Below are 24114 nucleotides of genomic sequence, written 5' to 3' on the forward strand. Positions count from 1 at the left end.
GTGGAAGGCATAGATTCACGGAGGAGATGCCTGAGTAGAGACAATTATTACCATCATCATTAAACTCTTACAGGGCACTTCACAGTTGACAAAATGCCTTAATATAGTTGGTCGTTCAGGAAAGCAGCACAGCATAATGGACAACACTTAGCCTTGGACCATGTGGCCCAAATGTGGCACTTACTGGGCAACAAGAAGAAGCCACTTAATTTCTATTCTATTTCCACATTGTTATATGAGAGCAGTAATTCCTCCCTCATGCGAAGTTATAAGCGTTAAAGCAAATGAACAAAAACATCTGGCACATGGTATGTACTCAATATGCGGTACTTATATTTATCAAGACTCTTTGGGGGAAATCTTGATTCATCAAATAAGACTGAGGTAGACAATATTACTTCATTGATAAGTAATTTTAGGTCTAAAAGATGCCCTCTTATCTCGTTTTACAAAAGAAGAAAATGGGGGATTAGAGGAGACTGAAATAGGATGAGACTAGAGCTTGTTAATATTGCTTAAAATTTCATTCCAAAAACAAAACTGAATCTACAGACTTATCAATCAATCTAGACCGACTACCAAAGTCTGACAAATGTTTCAGATATGAGGATATGGATAGACATATAAGACCTTATTTAGCATTCTAATCTTAAAAGAAGATGGAAGGCTTTTCTTAGAGAAAAAGAGGAAAGGTGGACACAGAAGCTTATTTACCCAAATGCTAACCACAAAAGTTATTTAGGCAGAGAGAGAGAAAAATTGGGGCATCTTAGCTTTCCAATGACACTGAAGATATACCTAGTGTAGGAAATGCTGAAGAAGACAGCAAGATCAGTAAAAAGGTGGCACAGTGGCCAAGTGATATTCTACCCAATATCAGGATAATAAAAGGGCTCCATTCTGTTTTAGTCTCTTATATTACTTTTTTCTTCATTTTCTTGTAGGAAGATGATGGTAATAAGCAACACATCAAGAATCCTGAATTCCTATCAAATTTCTTCTCTTTCTTACCCTTTTCTGTCCGGATGTGTCATCTATGCAAATGCTGAAAAGAAAGTTTTCTGGAAAATACATCTACAACGATGTAGAGTTTTAAAAGTTAACACAATAAATGAGTAAAGTTGAGTTTACTTACTTTTTAAAACACGTTTTAATTTCCCTTTGGAAAGTAAAACCTGACAAAGTTCAATTTGCCAGACTGGAATAAGCAAGTCATTTTAATTGTCAACGTTTTAATTAGGCTACCAAATTTAACTCTATGTACATGTGTTCTGTTTCATGTCCATGAATTAGCAGTATAGTGTGTGATTGAAGTTATAACTAATTTAACTTGACTCCACTAACAAAATCCAAGTTAGCTGTAAGGAGGCAACATATTACTCAATCACCTAATGTTGTTCAAATGTCTTAGTGAAAATATTCTTGAAAACAAGAAAGTCCCAAGCTAGCATGCTTTGTCCTTAGAGTCATTGTTGCGATGAATCCCAAATGCATCTTTAGTTAGAGAACTGAACATCTTCAGGCATATTTTTTCACAATTTCTTCAGACACTTTCATGAGAGCATTTAAAAAGTGAATCCATTTGACATCATTTGCAACCTAAAGCGGGCTAATGCAGCTATTACAAAACATCCACCATTACTCGATAGCCATTGGATAAGGAAAATAAATCATCTGGTTGCCATAGAATTATAAATGTGGAAAGTGATACACCATGGTAACATTAAGATTTTGGCATGAGGTACAAAAGTCCATATGTAGAAAGTCTGTGCTTTTTCTAAGTAATGGACTTACATTATGGACACGATCCACTCTTATATAGAGAATTATGCCATAATTATATCTCAAGGCTCAAAGATGGAAAAGTTAATAAAAATAGCTAATTTTTATTGAGGTACCACTTCACTATTGGGCTATATATGATTTTTACTATACTTTTATATTTAGAAAATTTTATGTTCAATTATATATATACATATATATAATCTATATACACACATATATACACATATATATATAAATGAAAACTCCAGTACTCCAAAATACAAAGCTTTTATTATTAATCTCTAAACTCTTCCTTCCTGATGAGAACTATGTAACACATCTTTTTTCCTGGATTTACCTTGATTACCAAAAATGTCAATATCATAATCAGGAAATATTGGTTTTATTCTCTTCACCTGTTCCTCTTTTCCTACTACCACTTCTTTTTTTTTTTTTTTTTTTTTTGCGGTACGCGGGCCTCTCACTGTTGTGGCCTCTCCCGTTGTGGAGCACAGGCTCCGGACGCTTAGGCTCAGCGGCCATGGCTCACGGGTCTAGCCGCTCCGCGGCATGTGGGATCTTCCCGGACCAGGGCACGAACCCGTGTCCCCTGCATCGGCAGGCGGACTCTCAACCACTGCGCCACCAGGGAAGCCCCTCCTACTACCACTTCTAATATTTAATCCAACTGTTCTCTTCCACCATTTTCCCCCAATTGTATTTTTGACCCTTGTTTTAAATTTTCTATTAGTTTCAAAAGGAAAAGGAAAAGGGTCATAATGAGAACTATTTTTAACTCTGTTCTCTATGTCTAACACTGAACCGGACATTTTACATTTGCTCTGTCATCAAGTCACCCAGCAAACCTATTTGGCAAATGTCAAGCAGCTCTTAAACGGCAAACTGAAGACGTCAACTAAAGAGTTACTCAAAAATCCTAAGCCTCAATAAATATGTGAAAGTGCTCAACTTTCTAAGTCATCAAGAAAACGAAAATTAAAACCATAATGTGATTCCACTACACATTCAACAAAACGGTTAGGAAAAAACAGACAATACTAAGTATTGTCTGTGGAGTGTGGAGTAACTGGCACGTGCGTATATTGCCAGGGGGCACAGAATCGGTACAATGACTGGACAACCGTTTGGCAGGATTTACTAAAGCTGGACATACACATCCTCTAGGACCCAGTAATTCCACTCCCAGAACATACTGAGCAAAGACACAGGCATGTTTACCAAAAGACATGCACAAGAATGTTCACGGCAGCATGATAACAGCACTGCAACTGTAAACAAACCAAAGGCTCAGCCAAAGGAGAATGGGGTCAATAAATGGAGGTGTATCCGTACAAAGAAACACTACACAGCAATGAGAACACATGAACCGTGACTATATACAACACAGATTAATGTTACCATATTATTAAGCAAAAGAAGCTAGTCACACAAAAAATGATGTGCTGTATGGTTCCACTTACATAAAATTCTAAAGGAGGCAAAACTGATCTATGGGGTAGAAGTCAGAACAGTGGTTAGTTTGGCTTCGGCAGTGGGGGAGGTAGTGGATGCTGACTGGAAAGGATCAGAGCAGAGATTCTGGGGGGCTACTGGTGATGTTTTCTTTCTTGATCTGGGTGCTGCTTACACAGAGGCGTTCAGTTTGTGAAACAGAACATGGGTACATTTTTTTTGCAGCTGTGCACTTTTCTTTATAAGTGAACAAAAAAGTATACTTAAAGAATGTCTCTGCTTTCTATGTTATGCTTCTTAATTTATATTCTAAAGGCCAGAAAAGTAAAAACAAGTATTTATCAGGTTATCACCAAACCTTTTCAAGAGTTGGCAGAGTCCATAAAATAAAAAGAAAACAGTATGTGTATAGAGGGGATTTGTTTATTATGGAATTTATAAGATATAGAGTCTATCTTATAAACACTTTCACCAGTTGAACCAAATAAAATTATTTTAAAAAGCAAAAAATATTTATAAAGTTATCAAAAAGCAAAGATTCACCAAATTTAACGGAAACTTTCAGATCTCACAATAAAGTCCAGAAATTTCTTAATCAGGGCTGTTAGAACGTTAGAGGTTCACATCAAAGTACGAATGTAACAAAATCCTTTCATTTATTCATTAATTTGCTCACTCATTCATTCATCCCATGGTTATTGATTATTAGATTCTAAGCACTAAAGTGTTTTGAGGAAGTCCACAATCCTTCTAGTGCTTGGGTAACAAATGCAAATGCCCATCAGGGCCAGGTGGAGATGGCAAGTTAGCAGAGGCCTGGTGTAAGCGTGTATCGTGTGAGCGGCAGGGACTGTGCAATATTGTTAAGCACATGCCCCTATGTGTGGAATGGGGCAGCAACTACTAAGCACCCACTGATTCTTTTCATGTCAATTCAACAGAAATCACAATTTACTATGTGAAACCAACCGGTTTTCAAATGCAGGCTCTTTAAAAGAAAACAAACGAGAAACGCTGTGATAAACAAAGCACATCTGTGAGCTGAATCAGACATACGGCTGCCAGTTTATAATGTCTGATCAAATTAAAGAGACGTGATGCTTACTGGGCTACAGCCATGAGAAGCTCGTTTGTCCGTTAGCTGCCCAACCACTTAAGTACCACATTCATTCTCTGTTTTGCTGTAGCCTGAGAATTAACGGTTTAAAAATAAATCAGTTAATTACATCATGGCTCATTCTTGTTATGACATACTATGCACCATTTAAATGAATGAGATAGAATTATGATATCCAAATATATAAATAGTAATGTCTATGAAATATTTTTGAGTAAAAATTAACAAAATCAGAACTTCAAGTAGAGTACGTGTTTTGCTCTTACACGTATACACACACGTGTTTGGAAGAATAAATATCAAACTATTAACGTAGGGGTGCCACAGAAGAGGTGGGCAAAAGTTGGTACTGGAGCACTTTCACTTTTTATTTTATTGACCTTTTCCATGTATTCTATGTATTAAGTGGGAAAAAAATAGCCCTCATGGCAGAGCTCACTGCTCCCTGATGATCTGGCCTGCTACTTCTTTAATTAGGTAGAGTTCCGGACCAGCATAAGCCTCTCCTGATCCCTTATCTCCAAGGCCCAACAGGAAAGTGGCTCAGCAATACAGCATCACTTGCTTTTCTCTGCACCTTCCCTTTGGTCCCAGGCACGTGGTGCTGGAGAGTGGGGTTTCTTGCTAACTGCCTCACATGCAGAGCACACACAAGAGCGTCAAGCAGTCTGCCTTTCCAAAAGCTTTCATATAATCATTCTCAAACAAAAACTAGCCCAAGGAATCCTGTTTTCCTTCCCACCAGAAGATCATGTAACCAGCTTTCAGTATTAAGATTGACAGGAGAGAGAGACCTTGAAGGAACAATCCCTCTATCAAAGACATTTAAAAATAACCTTAGGGATATTAAAGGTCACAAAAATAATAGACTGCAAGCTCCTGGAGAAAGTGTCATGCTCACCTTTTTATGTCCCAGAGGTTGAAATATTACGTTTTCTATCACCTGCACTGAAAAATATCTTTTGATTTGCAGTAAAGAAAGCAGAAAAACAATGAAGAAAATGGTTGAACACCTGATGGACAAGATAGATATAATTTCTTTTAAAGTATCGGTTACTATTTAAGTCTTCTAATGCTAGTTTCTAAATAATAAATCTTGATACAGTGTGATAAGAAATTTAATTAACCTTCTTTACCTACTCAAAAAATTTTGTCTTTTTTTAAGATAGAAAATAAAGAAAAAATATTTTTCCTTGTGATAGTAACTCTTAGGATGTCTTCTTTTTAACAGAACTATTGCCTATGATGACAGTATAATTTCGTTTTTCACATTAAACTTTTAATATCTATTCCAATGGATAAAATATTTCCATTCTTCCTACTTCAGAAAAAAAGTATTGGGGTTTCCCTGGTGGTGCAGTGGTTAAGAATCCGCCTGCCAATGCAGGGGACACAGATTTGATCCCTGGTCCAGGAAGATCCCACATGCCACAGAGTAAATAAGCCCGTGCGCCACAACTACTGAGCCTGCGCTCTAGAGCCCGCGAGCCACAACTACTGAGCCTGCGTGTCACAGCTACTGAAGCCCATGAGCCTAGAGCCCGTGCTCTGCTACAAGAGAAGCCACCACAATGAGAAGCTCCACATAGCAACAAAGAGCAGCCCCTGCTAGCCGCAACTAGAGAAAGCCGGCGCATAGCAACCGAGACCCAATGTGGCCAAAAATAAATAAATTTAATTTAATTAAACAAAAAAGTATTATTGTTAGGTAATCGCTATTTTCTTTGCTTATAATTTCCATTACACCTCCAGTCAAAAATACCTGTACAACACATGGTCTCCAGAATGAAAACCTCATAGACTGAGGTCAGAATAAAACATAAACCTGACTTCATAGGGTCATACATATAACCTTTTAATCACTTATTTGAAATGAATATAAAATAAATTGCCATAATTTTTAAATCAATAAAACATTTCCATATATTATTTTCATATAAGTAGATCAGGAAATTACAGACCAGAGTTGTCCTTCAAAATATTTGACCAAGGCTTATACAAATATCTTGATGCAAATTATAATATAGACATTTCTGTTAACTAATAGCTAATTTAATATATAAAAATTATCTGAAAAAATAAATGTTGCTAAATACTCAATGTAAAGTTTCATGTATTTATTCTATTCAAATGACTAATGCTCACCCTAGATTTTTACAAAATAATTTAAAATTTATTATCTTTAACATTTTTTTATCTACTTTTAACATAACTGCAGGTAAACCAATAGAAATAAATAGGGACGTAACAGAAACTCATTAAGAGAACAAATTTGAAACTCCTTGAAATTTTGTGTGTTTAAAAGCTGGGTGTGGGCTTCCCTGGTGGTGCAGTGGTTGAGAGTCCGCCTGCTGATGCAGGGGACACGGGTTCGTGCCCCGGTCTGGGAAGATCCCACATGCCGCAGAGCGGCTGGGCCCGTGAGCCATGGCCGCTGAGCCTGCGCGTCCGGAGCCTGTGCTCCACAATGGGAGAGGCCACAACAGTGAGAGGCCCGCGTACAGCAAAAAAAAAAAAAAAAAAAAAAAAAAAAGCTGGGTGTGACAAGAGTTGATATTAAACAAAATAATTTGTGATATCAAAATACGCATATTTCTTTGTGAAAAACACAAAGAATATTAAATGCATGGCTATACTGATCTCAGTTGTGTAAAACAAACTACAAAGAACAGTCATATAACTCTAAGAGAGTAACTTTTTAAACCTCTGGGAATTGTTATTAGTTTTGCTGGCTCTCCCAATGGGATTTTCACTCTGTACTATACGCAGAAAATAAAAATTTAAAAATCTGCTAAGAAACAAATATTAAGAACCTGTGAGGAAAATATATCCGATAAAAATCCATGTACTCATAACATGTATGTTTCAATCTATTTTGGACACTTAAGTATTGTTGCCTGAAAAGATATTTTCAATATTTATTTATTTACGTTTTTTGCGGTACGCGGGCCTCTCACTGTTGTGGCCTCCCGTTGCGGAGCACAGGCTCCGGACGCGCAGGCTCAGCGGCCATGGCTCACGGGCCCAGCCGCCCCACGGCATGTGGGATCTTCCCGGACCGGGGCACGAACCCGTGTTCCCTGCATCGGCAGGCGGACTCTCAACCACTGCGCCACCAGGGAAGCCCAAGTTATTTTCAATATTTATTGAAAATAAAGGGTTTAAGCTCTAAAGGACCCAAGAGATAATATACAAAACACATGACTCTAAAAGGCAAGAATCCGTTATGTCTGGATAGTAATCTCTTACTGGCACATCAGAAAATATTTAACTAGGGAATACAAACAACTAGAAAAATACATAATTTCCAGTCTACAAAGTACAAACGTGAACTTGGTAAAAAACATTATTTGGGTACAGTTCCTAACGTATTTTCAAAGAGACTTATACTGGATTGAGTTAATGTATAACCCTTTTGATTTTGAAGCTGACAGTATCCCAACTTAAGTAGCTGAGCTGCTACTTTCTGCAGTAGATGAAACGTGTCAAAATCATATACTGAAAATCAAAAAGCGCGTTATTGATTATCTTTGGTGCCAGACACATTTGCATGACTAATACAGTCTGCGTACTTAACAACTGATATAAATAGGCTTTAAATGAAAATACACTGAGAAAATTTACCCTACACTAATGAAATACCACAGCAACCTACATTCAAATGCTATGCTCTCAAAGACAATCAAATTTTCCCAATTTTGAGCAGGCAAAATTTGGAGGCGGCCCACAAATTCACCCCTCAGTCTTTACAGTTCTTACAAGGAGGAATGTTAGGATTTTTTTGGTTTTTTTTTAAGAGGAGAGCCGTGGACAAAGTTTAGAAAAGAATGACATTTATTTTTCACCCTTCGCTCTGTGCCTTTGCCTTGCCTCCCCCAGAACCATCCTCTTAAAACACCTGTACTTATTAATACAATCTTCCTTTCATATAAAGATATGTAAATGAGAGTATGGTAGGCAGAATACTAATGGCACCCAATATTCCCACCCCCTCTTACAGAGGTTTAGTATAATCTCCACCTCTTGGGTTTGGACAAGACCTATAAATACGGTAGAAACCCCCCTCTAGATTATAGTACTTTATATGGTGATGGTATAGTAATTCTCATAGTTAGGTTATACTATATGACTCCTTAGGAAATTGGACAGAAAGATTCTCCTGCTGGTTTCAAAGAAGTATGTTGTCATGCTGTGATACGGCCACATGGCAAAGAACTGCTGGGGACCTTTAGGAGCAGAGAGCAGCCCCTGGGTGACAGCCATCGAGAAAATGGGGACGTGAGTCCTACAACTGCAAAGAACTGAACTGTGTCAACAACTACAAGAACCTGGAGTACGACCCTGAGCTCCAGCAACACGGCAGCCCAGGCGACACACTGATTTCAGCCTTCAGAGACGTGGAGCAGTGGAGCCAGCTAAGCAGTGCCTGGTCTCCTCCCGCCCCACAGAAACTGTGAGATAATAAATGTGTACTGTTTTAAGCTGCCAAATTTGTGGTAGTTTGTTTTGCAACACAGAAAACTTATACAAATAGTAGCATGCTAATAGCATTGAGCTAAAGTCATTGTGCTCTAGAGAAACTTAGGTCGTTAAGTGATGAAAGCAATTTTTATTTTGCAGCAGTTCAAGGCCTTTGCCAATTCTCTAGAAACATGTTTTATACCTGAACCTCTGGGATTTTTTTTTTTTTTTTTTGCGGTACGCGGGCCTCTCACTGCTGTGGCCTCTCCCATTACGGAGCATAGGCTCCAGATGCACAGGCTCAGCGGCCATGGCTCACGGGCCCAGCCGCTCCGCGGCATGTGGGATCCTCCCAGACCGGGGCATGAACCTGTGTCCCCTGCATCGGCAGGCAGACTCAACCACTGCGCCACCAGGGAAGCCCCGGATTTTTTTGCCTGAACCTCTCTATATTCAACACATAATTTAGATTTTCTATGAAAGCTGAGTAAAATTAGAAGTAGACATAAACTTGTAATATTTTACATAGTACTTTATACTTATATAGCATTTTATTATTTAAAAAGTACTCTTGGGACTTCCCTGCTAGCATTTTATTATTTAAAAAGTACTCCTGGGACTTCCCTGCTAGCATTTTATTATTTAAAAAGTACTCTTGGGACTTCCCTGGTGGCGCAGGGGTTAAAAATCTGCCTGCCAATGCAGGGGACACAGGTTCGAGGCCTGGTCTGGGAAGATCCCACATGCAGCAGAGCAACTAAGCCCGTGTGCCACAACTACTGAAGCCTGTGTGCCTAGAGCCCATGCTCCGCAACATGTGAAGCCACTGCAATGAGAAGCCCGCGCACCACAACGAAGCGTAGCCCCCGCTCGCTGCAACTAGAGAAAGCCCACATGCAGCAACAAAGACCCAATGCAGCCAAAAATTTAAACAACTGAAAAATAAATACATAAATGGTACTCTTAGTGTAACAGAGAAGAACAAACCTGACTCCATGCTGGATCTATTCCTTTAGTTCTAACCTTTGTGCTCCGTTGCCTGTGCTTAGTCATGCTGGCTCTGCACCTTCTGTAAAGGAATGTTGCCTACAGCCTGACATATATATCATAGCCCATTCTCCAGGCTCTGACCTTTAAAGGTATAACTCCCTTTCATTCATACAGAGGTAAAATGTTGCAGAACAGAGAATAACAATTGTCTTATTGTAGGTTTATAGGAACATCAGTGACCTGACCTACACAGACAGCTCCAAGAACAAAGGATTCCGGCACTAAGAAGTTTGCAACAACCTGCCATATCCTCTCCCCTTTTAGGATAAAAGAAGCCTGAATTCTCACTCGGGTAAGATGGCTTTTTGTAACACCAGTCCACCACCTTCTCAGTCTGCTGGCTTTCTGAATAAAGTCACTACTCCCTTTGCCGCAGCAACCCGTCTCTAGATTTATTGGCCTGTCGTGCAGCAAGCAGTACAAGATTGGACTCGGTAATATGAGATTTCTGAGAGGACAGCAGCAGAGGCATACATTCTATTTTCCATAAGTTCTCTCAGAAAAACAGATGGATCAACTAGAAATGCCAAACGACAAGCTCACAGACAGCACAACACCTACAGCAAGGTGGCTATTAAGACATCTCCATGAGCCCCTAAGTACCAGCAGGTGTGGATGAACTACTGCAAGCTATGAAACACACAGGGTATTAACATCTTGCCAGAGGAAGCAGAGAGAAGCAACCAGGTTTTGTCGAATGTGAGAAGAAAATAACTCTCATATTTCCAATAAGCACTCACTAGTAGTGTAGCATCGCTTTAGAATGTCAGGTGAATCTGGGAGGAATTCTTGCTGATTCAATCTGTGGGTGATTTCAAGGGGCCTGAGGAAAGAATGGAGTCCTATGAATCCTCAAAATTAACCAGCCCATTTCCCTTCCAAGAAGAAACTGCTGGAAGTGGAATACAATTTGTCCAAGAGGAGGGATAAAGAAGGTCAAGGGAAAGCAACAGCCAGACAAAAGAGAAAAAGATCATGGCCAGAAGAATATCTATATCTATATCCATATCTATATATCTGTATCTATATCCATAGTTTTGAAAACTTGACAAAACAAAACAGAATGGTGAGTTCTAAAATGTAAAGCTAGACATACATCTACTCTGATCCACACTTTCCTTTTAAAAGTTCAGGAACTAATTTTGTATAAAAATGAGCCATAGAAGAAGATGCCACCTGAATCTACTACAATGTTACCATAGGATAAAAGAATAATAAACAGAATAACATTACCACAGACAATGAAAGTTTGTCAAACAGACATGCCACAAAGTAGATGAGAATCAAACATAACTTAGTATTTCAACAGAAGTTAAGAAAAGATAGAAGAAATAAAATACATAAATCAAAATTAGGAAAACTAAAAAATGAAGTGATAGAATTCAGGAAGGACTTTGAAATAAAAAGAAAAAATAATTTTGAAAATGAAGACTAAACTAGAAGGGGCATAAGAGAAAAAGATAAAACAAAACCAAGAGTTTACAACCTATGAGGGAAAAAAGGTGCAAATAAAAGCAAAAAATAAAAGAAATGATTCAATCTGGGTGTCTGTTACACAGGGGTATTCAATTTGTGGACGTGATCTAGCAATACATTCACACGCTGTGTACATCTTGTATTTATATTATACTTCAGGAAAAAATTAAAAATAATGAAACGAAGAAAAAGACAAAAGTGATTCAAGAGAAAGTTGGCTTTAATCCTTTACACCAGAAAACCATGATTTGCATCCACATTTCGCTGAAACTCCTCTCATAAATGTCTCCAAAGACTTTCTAAGTCCAATGACACTGACTCTATGAGACTTGTAACACTGCTGAGGTTCTGTGCTATCCCCCTCTCCTATTTTCCTCCTAACCTTTCTAGTCACTTCTTGTTAGTCTCCTTTGTGGGTTTTTCTTCCTCCACTAGCCTTTCAAATATTGGTGTTTCCGGACTCTATATTCAACTACTCTCCCTTTTTTACTCAAATTCTCTTCCTAAGCAATGATATCATACCTAAAGGGCTCAGCTTTCACACATATACATGCTGTTAATTCTCAAATCTGCATTTCTAGCTCTGGTTTCTCTCTTGAAAAATAGCCCTTTACATCCAACTGTTAATGAGATCTCTCCACTGACTATAAGACAGTCCCCCGCCTTGTCAAACTTGCTTCCCACCCAGCCCTCCTTAACTCCAAGAAGGAAAGTGATACCTTCTTGCTCAATAAATAATTTAAGTTTTCCCATCTACTATCCTAAGAAAAATCTTTCAACACTCCTACACTTTTTATATCCTTCTCCATATTTCTTTTCCTTAACAATTCTATTTCTGGATTGAATAGCCAATATTACTGCCTTTATCACAATTCAGTCACTTCTTCATCTCCTACATTCTGATTTCTCATCCCTTTACCAAAACTGCCCTCTCTGTAGCACTGATAATGTTGTCTATTATTAATTTTCTTCCTTTCACTCTTACAAGTGTGATTCTAATTTGCACTGACATGATTTGCCTTATACTACTATGTCTGCTCAGTCTGTTTACATTGATATTCCCTAAACATTCTACTGTCACCTAAATAATGGCATTTTCCAAGTTACTTTGATAAAGTGAACGGCAGAGAAGGAAAGCAAGAGAAAAAAATAAGATAGAGAATGAGGGATAGAGAGAAAAACAGAAAGGAGAGACTCCTTCGGGGACCATTAACTCCCTAGGGTTCAATAATTCAACCTATTCTGATAACACCCTATCCTAGCTGCAGGATCAATATTTCAAATAACTGTACATGGAAATAAAACAGTTATAACTGAGAAACACTGAGCATTTTTTCTGTTCTCACAGAAACATACTCTTATCTTCTTAGCTTCCTCTTGCTGTTAAGACTGTTTTTCTTCCCAGTCATCAAGAAATAAAACTGGAATTGTTTTTTGATTCCTTTTCATCAGCAACATCCAATAAAATGTTAAGTTATATAAACTCCTGCTGAGTGGCTTCTCACATCAGCTCCACACTTCCTTTCCTTTGCTATTGTGGCAACACTCAAATATCCTCATAATCTCTCACAAAGACTCTTATAATAGTTCCCTTTAATTTCTCTCTGCCTTTCATCCCTCTCTGCTTGAGTCAATGCTAAATATTACTAATGACATGTCAATCAAACACTCTGCTCAAGCTCCTTCCTCGTCTCCATGCTGTTTTTAGAAATACCTACAGAATGCCACTGTCTAGCAACAACATCATCCACCAATTTGCCCCAGCTTTATCTTCTGCTGTTTCCCAACCAACTAATGTCTGTGAACCTATTCCATATGTGCCTATCTCTGTGTTGTTTAAACATTTTCCTTGCCTATAACAATTTGTAATTTTTCATGCCCTCATATGAAATTTTATCAAGCCTCCAAATGGAGTTTTGGGAATAAATCTCTCACTGCCCTTATCATCATCTGACCACATATTCCTTTTATGACACACACAGAATTTTTTTCAAAATATGTTTTTAATCAGACCTAATATTAAGATAATTACATGAGAAAAATATTCAACATTATGTACATGAAGGTGAACTACATGGAGTTCCACGTCTACTAATGACAATGAGGCTTGTACTGAACTAACTCCCACAGATAACGATGATTAAGTAAAACAGTACAAAAAAAATTATTTGAAGGCAGTGGATTCAGTAAGAGCAGACAAAGACTGGAGAGTTTTTCACTCAAGGAATGTCCTAATTCATGTGGGGAGGAATGGCTAGAACTCAAGCAGAAAGCTAGAGACCTTCTAGCTTGGAAAGGCATAGGACAGAAATGTAAGGCACCAGATCAACTTAAAAGTGAGAAGGCATATCCAGCAACTGAAGGAGGCGCCCTGAGATCTGCGTATATACTCTTTCCCAAGTCCTTAGCTGACACCTGAACTGCATGTGCAAGCAGACCCTGAAAAGCAGTGGCTGGAAAGTTACAAGAGATGCGTGGATGCTGCACATTGCAAGGTAGTTTTGAGTGCGAGTCCAGCCAAGTAAACTGTCTGCTAGAATAGAAACAGACTCTCTTCAAAGGTAACAGAGTTCAGAATCAAGAATTAAAGTACATAATCTATAGTGTTCAGTACAAAATAAAAATTACTAGACATGCAAAGAAACAAGAAAATATGATTCATCATCAAGAGAAAAAACAGTCAATGCAAACCTAAAGTAACCCAGATGTTAAAATTAGCACACTTTTTTTTAGAGAGAAATTTAATTTCTTGTAATTTATTTATTCTCCATTCACAGCTACCTCACATTTCACTTTTTTTTTTACATCTTTATTGGAGTATAATTGCTTTACGATGGTGTGTTAGTTTCTGCTTTTCAACAAAGTGAATCACTTATACATATACATATGTTCCCATATCTCTTCCCTCTTGCGTCTCCCTCCCTCCCACCCTCCCTATCCCACCCCTCTAGGTGGTCACAAAGCACCGAGCTGATCTCCCTGTGCTATGCGGCTGCTTCCCACTAGCTATCTATTTTACGTTTGATAGTGTATGTATGTCCATGCCACTCTCTCGCTTTGTCACAGCTTACCCTTCCCCCTCGCCATGTCCTCAAGTCCATTCTCTAGTAGGTCTGTGTCTTTACTCCTGTCTTACCCCTAGGTTCTTCATGACATTTTTTTTTCTTAAATTCCATATATATGTGTTAGCATACGGTATTTGACTTTCTCTTTCTGACTTACTTTACTCTGTATGACAGACTCTAGGTCTATCCATCTCATTACAAATAGCTCAATTTCGTTTCTTTTTATGGCTGAGTAATATTCCATTGCATATATGTGCCACATCTTCTTTATCCATTTATCCGATGATGGACACTTAGGTTGTTCACATCTCCTGGCTATTGTAAATAGAGCTGCAATGAACATTTTGGTACATGCCTCGTTTTGAATTATGGTTTTCTCAGGGTATATGCCCAGTAGTGGGATTGCTGGGTCATATGGTAGTTCTATTTGTAGTTTTTTAAGGAACCTCCATACTGTTCTCCATAGTGGCTGAACCAATTCACCTTCCCACCAGCAGTGCAAGAGTGTTCCCTGTTCTCCACACCCTCTCCAGCATTTATTGTTTCTAGATTTTTTGATGATGGCCATTCTGACTGGTGTGAGATGATATCTCATTGTAGTTTTGATTTGCATTTCTCTAATGATTAGTGATGTTGAGCATTCTTTCATGTGTTTGTTGGCACACTGTATATCTTCTTTGGAGAAATGTCTATTTAGGTCTTCTGCCCATTTTTGGATTGGGTAGTTTGTTTTTTTGTTATTGAGCTACATGAGCTGCTTGTAAATTTTGGAGATTAATCCTTTGTCAGTTGCTTCATTTTCAAATATTTTCTCCCATTCTGAGGGTTGTATTTTGGTCTTATTTATGGTTTCCTTTGCTGTGCAAAAGCTTTGAAGTTTCATTAGGTCCCATTTGTTTATTTTTGTTTTTATTTCCATTTCTCTAGGAGGTGGGTCAAAAAGGATCTTGCTGTGATTTATGTCATAGAGTGTTCTGCCTATGTTTTCCTCTAAGAGTTTGATGGTGTCTGGCCTTACATTTAGGTCTTTAATCCATTTTGAGCTTATTTTTGTGCATGGTGTTAGGGAGTGATCTAATCTCATACTTTTACATGTACCTGTCCAGTTTTCCCAGCACCACTTATTGAAGAGGCTGTCCTTTCTCCACTGCACATTCCTGCCTCCTTTGTCAAAGATAAGGTGACCATATGTGCGTGGGTTTATCTCTGGGCTTTCTATCCTGTTCCATTGATCTATATTTCTGGTTTTGTGCCAGTACCATACTGTCTTCATTACTGTAGCTTTGTAGTATAGTCTGAAGTCAGGGAGCCTGATTCCTCCAGCTCCGTTTTTCGTTCTCAAAATTGCTTTGGCTATTCGGGGTCTTTTGTGTTTCCATACAAATTGCGAAATTTTTTGTTCTAGTTCTGTGAAAAATGCCAGCGGTAGTTTGATAGGGATTGCATTGAATCTGTAGATTGCTTTGGGTAGTAGAGTCATTTTCACAATGTTGATTCTTCCAATCCAAGAACATGGTGTATCTCTCCATCTATTTATATCATCTTTAATTTCTTTCATCAGTGTCTTTTAATTTTCTGCATACAGGTCTTTTGTCTCCTTAGGTAGGTTTATTCCTAGATATTTTATTCTTTTTGTTGCAATGGTAGATGGCAGTGTTTTCTTGATTGCACTTTCAGAATTTTCATCATAAGTGTATAGGAATGCCAGAGATTTCTGTGCATTAATTTTGTATCCTGCTACTTTACCAAATTCATTGATTAGCTCTAGTAGTTTTCTGGTAGCATCTTTAGGATTCTCTATGTATAGTATCATGTCATCTGCAAACAGTGACAACTTTACTTCTTTTCTGATTTGGGTTCCTTTTATTTCCTTTTCTTCTCTGACTGCTGTGGCTAAAACTTCCAAAACTATGTTGCATAAGAGTGGTGAGAGAGGGCAACCTTGTCTTGTTCCTGATCTTAGTGGAAATGCTTTCAGTTTTTCACCATTGAGGACGATGTTGGCTGTGGGTTTGTCACATATGGCCTTTATTATGTTGAGGAAAGTTCCCTCTATGCCTACTTCTGCAGGGTTTTTATCATAAATGGGGCACACAGGGATTTTAAAACTGCTATTAAAATATGTTAAAAAGTTTAAAGGAAAATAGAGTCATAATAAATAAAAATATGGGGGAGCACTCAGGATAGAAATGGAATATATACAAAATGAAAGTTCTAGAATTGCAAAGTACAATATTTACATGGACCATTAATGGAGTGGGCTTAACAGCATATGGGAGATGTCAGAAGCAAGGGAAAATAAATCAAAGGTATTTATCCAACTTGAAAAACAGAGGAAAAAAAGATTGAATAAGAGTGAACAGAATCACGGTGATCTGTAGGACACTGCCCAAAAGTCAGTCTGTCTGTCTGTCTATCTGTTTATGAGTCCCTGAAGGAAAGGAGAGAGAGAATGAGGCAGAGATATTATTTGGAAAAAACAATGACCAAAAATTTGGTGTAAAACATATACTCTGTGTCCAAGAATCTTAATATCCCAAGAAATATAAATATCAATCTCTCCAACACTGTCACCACACACACATAGGCACAGTACAGAGAAACTACTGAAAACCAAAGATAAAACCTTGAAAGATAAAGCAGTTACAAACAGGATAATACCAGCATGAATGAAACCTAAATCTACATGAGAAAGAGATTAGACGACAATAAGGCATTTCTGAGACGGTTAAAGAAAAAAAAAATGTTAAGCCAGAATTCTGTATCCAGGGAAAATATCCCTCAAAAATAAAGATGCTATGAAGGCGTTTTCAGATAAATGAAAACTGAGAGGATCTGCCACCAATAAATCTGCAACACAAGTTGTATATATTCTGACTTTGTATTTATGTATACCTGTGTATTTGTATACACATATGTACATATGCATATGTACACTTCGTATATTTGTATATATGTAAATATTCTGACTTTGCACTGGACTTACTTGCCTTCTAATGTTCTCCTATTATATTACCTGCATTGTTTCTTTAAAATAATTTAGTAAATATACGGTGATGTGTTTGTGTACGCTACTTAATTTTAATCTACAACTAGGGGTGGTTAGTTAACATTTAAAATATGCTAATCAAAAATCCTGCCTATAAGGATGCTTAACAGCTGAAGTGCCTCAATCAGGGGCACTCTCCAAAGGCAGCTAGCGCGAGCACTTCAGATACTGCTAATTATGTGTGCACATGTGTGTTAACTAGTATCAGGAATATCAGAAATAATTTTTCACTAGTGAAATGAATGTTGCTCTTCATACGTGGTGGCTGAAAATATTTTATAGTCACTGCTGCCCTTTCATAAATGGGGTCCAAGAATCAAGGGAGGAGCAGATGTAAGCTATTCTATACAGGACGGATAAACGACAAGGTCCTACTGTATAGCACAGGGAACTATATTCAATATCCTTTGATAAACCACAATGGAAAATAATAAAAAAAAAGAAGGTCCACATGTGTATAACTGAGTCACTTTGCTGCAGAGACTGGCACAACACTGTAAATCAACTTTACTTGAATTAAAAAAAAAGAGAGAGAGAGTGTCTCGCTGCTTAACTACAGATCATCCAGAGCTCTGCTTTATCTGTGTCCCATCTTGATGCAGGATTCTGCCTTCTGACGACAAGGGAAGGTAACAGATCCTGACATCAGTATATTGTTTAGTATGCCTATTCACAGTGAAACTGTGAGAGTTTACCTAGTTTGTTGAAACCGCTTATATGACTGGATGTCAAGCCTGCTTGTTAGTAAATATAATGTGGTGTATGTGGCAGAATTCAGCTGGGATTTGCTTTCATGATAACATACCATCTAGTGGTGGGGTCTCAGGGGAGGACATGTATAGCTCTCATCAAGTAAAGTTTATCTTAAGTCAGTTTGCAATCTCCCCCGAGACCAACTCGACCTCTCCCACCTCACCTGGCCAAGAAAAGGAGTCATTACAGGATCAACAAGCCTTTGCATGTCTTTTAAAAAATACTGCAGGTAGTAATTTATTTTCATATATGCTTGTATATATATGTTCATATATATACATATTCATTCTAGTTTGGCACTTACACCAATAAAATTTTACATAAGAAGACAACAGAGAACACAGTTTGATATTAAGAAATATTTTTAAGCGGACAAATTAAGTAAATGAAATTCTTCAGTGAATGAATACATAAAGAATTAATTGGTTCACAGATTTTGTAGCTGGCAAGAATTTTAAAGTCCCAGAGAGATCGATTATCTGACTCAAGCAAGCTTAATCAGAAGATCACAAATGCTTTTCTCTTTTGTAGGAAGAAATGCCACAACCTTTCTTTTAAAACAAAGTTCTTTTAAGCATTACTTTTGATAATTCATTGAGAGCAATGAATGAAATCATCATACCTCTAAATGGTATCCAACCCTGATGAAGGCACAAAGGGGTTCAAAAGCTCCAGTACCGCAGGTCAGAAGGTGCGTCCTATTATAGTGATGCAAAACCCGAACATAATTTGCACACTCACTCTAAAGCAGGAAAAAAAAAAAAAAAGAAATTGATTACTGTAATGAATATGTTTAGTTCTTTTTTGATTTTTGCTTTTCCGAGCCCTAGAAATCTCATGTATAACCCACGCTTGGTTAGAGAAGGCAAAGGGGGCAGATGAAAAGAAGACAAGGACCAGTGGAAGAAGAGACAGAGGTGACCAATACAGCGATGTATGAATTACATTTAATAATGCGAGTGTATCATTTTCATGTATTCTAGTACGTGAGGAATTTTAAAAAAGCACTGTTCAGAAATTTATCCAGGTACATTTACATGGCAATATGTTTCACTAAATAATTAAATTCTTCCCAAACCTGTTATTTTTTTAAATTTCATATAAACAATGAATCAGCATAAAGTCAGAAAACAAATAACTAGAAAAAGCTTCATTACCCTTAAGAGAACATATGCAGACCTTAGGGCACTGCAGAGTTTTGAGGTTTGGGCAAATAAGTCATATCTTCAAACTCATAAATTCATATAAAGTACTTTCATAGAGAATTTTCAAGTAAACAGATAGAAAGCTAACTGATAAAAATAACATTTCATACCTATTACTATAAGATTACAGTCCTGAGATCAGCAAACTTTTTCTATAAAGGACCAGAGGGTAAATATAATTAGTTTGATGGGCCATCTGGTCTCTGCTGCAACTATTTACTTCTGCAGCTATAGCATAAAAGCAGCCGTTGACAACAGAAAAATGAATGTATATGGAAGTGTTCCAACAAAACTTCATTTATGGCAGGTCACATTCGGCCCCAGAGCTCTAGCTTGCCCATAATGGGATTCAACTGTAATCTTATCAAGGACAGAATCTTGATTTTACACATCTTTGTATTCTGTAGTTAATCAAACCCCGTACCTGATACACACTCCACGTGTAACAAACTTTTAAAAGATCAGTCATTAGTTGAGTATGCTGAGCGAAAAAAAGTTTAAAATGACTTCAGACAAAACTTGACTAAATTAATTTTAGCAAATACCTTGTTGGCAAAGCAGGTACTGCTAGTTCATTGAAATTATGAGAGAAATACTAAACCCTTTTATTGCTAAATATCACTCTGACATTAGTACACGCAATAGTCAGTACATATTATGTTTTATAAGGTCAGATTCTGACTTTTAAATTCTCTCATACAACAGTATTAGGATGAACAAGCCAGCAGAACTACCTCATCGTAAGTGATTCAGAATATAGCATTCCCTTGGTAAGAGCAAGTAACACACTACTGAACCGATTACCTGGGGCACACCGATAGACTTATTCCTTTAATTTCCCCTTCATGCAGCATCCTAGTCTGTATATGACCCGTATAGTTGGGAAAATCTAATATCCTATTTTCATATTGCTATAAGCACCTGCTTCTCATCGCTTGAAACTGTCACATCTTGAGTAAGCCGATTAGACCACATTTTGGCTCGGGTGGGCTTAGATTGACACAGCCTGTGAATGTGTTCAATTACTCAGCATCACGCTGTAGACTAAGGCAGCAAGAATGTCTTGACTCATCCCTTCGCTGTTACCCAGTTGCTGCAAGAATCAGGAGTTGGTACAATGTGTGTTAGATTTCTACACGGTATCTTTTTCTTACTGAAAAAAAGGATGAGTTAACTTTCAAAAGGAGCTGTGCGTGCCTTCCTCCAAAGCTGTGAAATGTGTCGTCGGCCAGCTACTCCTAGCACGTGAAAAGTCCTTTCACCCGTGTACTCGTGTGTTAGCAACTATGGCAGGGCCGCTGCTGCTGGACCACCTCTTCCCTTTCACACGCTGCAGGGAAGTTATGGAGAGATGGAATATTGATTCTTTCAGTAGGAGACATCCTCAAAACATGTGGAATATATAAAGCATGTTTACTGCCTTTGCCATCTTCTTTCAAGTTTTTTGTTTTTTCTCCTTTAGTTTCTTCATTTGTTTCTAATTTGCTAATCAGGGTGAGATGAAATCTCACAAAGACGGTGCTTAGCTTTTCCTCAAATTAAGAAATTACCTGAAATTATTTTTGTCCCCAGTACACAGGAGATAAGCCTGACTAGAAGGAATTTATAAATCTGAGTTGACTAAAATATTATAAGACAAAATAAAACCAAGATCTAGATGGTACCTTGGTGCCCTACTCTACCTCTACACTGAAATTAATTTTTAAGTAATTATATATATAGAAAATGTACATGTCTATATCATATGTGCATGTGTATACATGTGTATATATACATGTATGTGTGTGCATATATATTGATATATATATATGTATATATCAATATATAGATATATAGATATATAGAGAGATAGATATTTATTCTTGAAATGAATTGCATATATGCGTTTTAGGAGCAAATAAAAGGTTAGAGATTCAGTCCTTCGTCACTGACCATGACTATAAATTGATGATTTGTTTAATTTACAATGAATAATACTCACGGCATCTTTTCCTTTCATTATGCATTCTTCTGTTTTTACTGCTGTACTTGGCCAGTGTATCTGGAATAAAAGATAATGGACTGTTATGCAACTGCATATAAAAATAAACCGCACGGAAAAACCATTTCATTTTTCTTCTGCAATTCAATACATTTTATTTTGTTCTATTTCTGTTGGTTCTACTTCCTTCTTTGAGAAGATCAAGCAAGACTTTATCTTCTTTACGGCATTATTTGCCAACTTAAGACACTTATCTTTTAGCTTTTATTTTATGCTAAACTTTATTACTACTGATTATTATTTTTTTTAATCTTTCTGAAGGTTCATCTCAAGTCTCAGGCCTTTAGAGGCCACCCATACTTCAACCAGCACTGCTCTGCATTTAACCTGCTGTGACCTCTGCTGTCCAATCTCTCTCCTGAACTTGTCTGCCCGCCAAAGGCCAGGAACCTCCTTAAGTTCCCTTTGCATTTTTACCACTTAGCACTGAACCTGGTGTGGTGGACTCTCAATAGCATTTGTGCACAAGAGAATGAAAGGATTTATAATGAATGAATTTATAATTCATCCTTTGTTTATAATGTAACACTTCATAATACACCACAAACATCTTTGATTATTTTTAAAACATTATTTAACTCTACCAGTTTCCCACTGGATTTCAGGAAATTTTCGTTGTATTTCAAATTTGTTGGTTTCTTCATTGAAGAGAGAATATATCAAATACCTCTTTTTCATCTCAAATAGTGCCTAGCACTTTGCTGGGACCACAGGCAGAAATCATTAAGTACTTTTTTTTTTGGAATGCAAGAAATGGTTTTCTCTATCCTTTTCTTTTCTCAGACTGTTTCTGTTCCTCTTTTTGCTTAAATGATAGATTAATCACACCATGTGCCAGACAGCGTGGCAAGCACTTTTAGTTTTTCTTTCTTCTACTTTATAAACTCATGTGCAGAGGTTTGAGTTTGTTATACTATGCAACTGAGGGCTCATTATTATCATTGGTCTTAAAAGGTCCCTCTCTTATTTTAATTATCTATTTATTTCCTTCCCTTCCCCCCCTCCATGTTCTCCCTGCATCCCTCCAGGAGGCAATCACTGTAAATTGTTCCTGGGAAGACTAACAGTTTTTTTTGTTGTTTGCATATGTTCTTATAAAGTGTATATTGCTTTTTGTGCATTTTTTAATTTATGTAAATGGTATATTTTAATTTATGTAAAGTCTTTCTCATCTTTTATACTAAGAACTGGGTTTTGAAGACCCCTATACAAAGCCCTATGTACACATACAGTCTGTTGTTTCTAACTGCTTTGTAATATTTGGGGTATGGATCCCCCATATTCCCTCTTCTACTCTCCCAATGAGGACACCCAAATTGTCTCCACATCTCCACCACGGCAAACATCGGCACATCTTCTCCCAATAAAACCTAGAGGAATAATTTTAATGTTTATGATCTCCATGAACAGCTCATTTCAGTTGCAGTGACTACACCACAAGTGATGGTGTATAAGCTACTTTGGGAAAAGGCTTCTTACCACAATAGTCTGTTTTAATAAAGTACTTTACTGACAAGAACCACTCCCTTCCCCCCCCCCCCCCAAAAGCAGCAGCACATCTTTGTACATGTCCCTCTGGGATCTGTATAAGAATACCACTGGTATGTATAGCCAGGAGCAGAATTACTGGGTCTTAGCGAAGCATACATTTAATGTTTTACTGTAGTATCAGGCTGCTCTCCAGGATGGTGACATGTTTATACTCTACCAGCAATCCTCACTGACACTTGGCATTGTCAGCTTTCTAACTTTTGTACTGAGCACTTCAGATTCAACATTTAATTTAATCCTTACCAGAACTTTACCTAAGTATTATTTGGGAGCTTCTTTTTAAAAAAATGCTTATTTCTCTGTCCAACTCTACAGTGCAGATCTATGGGTGGGAACCAAGGTATACAATTCCCTTAAGTAATTGTAGCAACTGGTAAGTTCTCAAATGTTTCCTGTGCCTCAAGATCTAAAAGCCTCCCGGTTAATAGCTTATCCCCTCACCTGCTGGATCAATCACTCCCCCTCCCCTGACTGAAAAAGCTCAATCGGCTCCCTTTCTTGCGTCTCTTTCTGAATTCCATGGGATCACCTTCTCATGCTAATGTATCATCTTCATGGGCTCTGCTGGTCAGCGATGATGAATTCTATTTTGAGCGATGCTGACTTTCACCAGAACCCCCTATAGTTTTTTGTTCATAGCCTCCAAAGGCCTGTGCCTTGGATCTACATGCCCTGGTGTACAATGTCTCTAGAAAAATCTAAAAGGCAAGCAACAGGCATGCCTTCCTATGTGGCACCACTCTTCTGGAGTCGTGTCTGAAGTCTTCTTTCATTGGGACAGGCACTCTCTGATTCTCTTCAGACTTCTTTTACCTGAGTGGCCCCTGTAGGCATTTTAGTTTTTGAAATCTGATATACATGTTTGAATCCCAAATATGGTCAAAATTTAAGATTTTTAAAAAAGCTGTGTCCCATGCAATATCAGGTTAGGTATGTATATGCTAGATGGGCAAGAGGTTTGTCACTTAACTCACACGTTACGTAGTCAAATCCAGGCCCTGATACATGAAAAATACTGGGGATTTATAAAAGTGGTGACAAGAGCATTTGATTATGATGATCCTTTTATGACTAAATTTATTATCATAGGAGTAAACAGGGTTTGAACT

General features: G+C 37.7%; 1 protein-coding gene across 1 annotated transcript in view; it reads right to left on the reverse strand.

Moving 5' to 3' along the window:
- SEMA3E (semaphorin 3E) overlaps window positions 1–24114 on the reverse strand; it is a 259454-nt gene that overhangs the window by 70061 nt on the left and 165279 nt on the right. Inside the window, exons 3-4 of the mRNA XM_065883863.1 lie at window positions 21395–21454; window positions 18831–18950 (exon numbers count right to left, since the gene is read on the reverse strand). Of these exons, the coding sequence (XP_065739935.1) occupies window positions 18831–18950; window positions 21395–21454 (180 nt within the window). The remainder of the gene's footprint in view (window positions 1–18830; window positions 18951–21394; window positions 21455–24114) is intronic.

This window comes from Phocoena phocoena, chromosome 9 (genome assembly GCF_963924675.1).
Source record: "Phocoena phocoena chromosome 9, mPhoPho1.1, whole genome shotgun sequence".
NCBI lineage: Eukaryota > Metazoa > Chordata > Mammalia > Artiodactyla > Phocoenidae > Phocoena > Phocoena phocoena.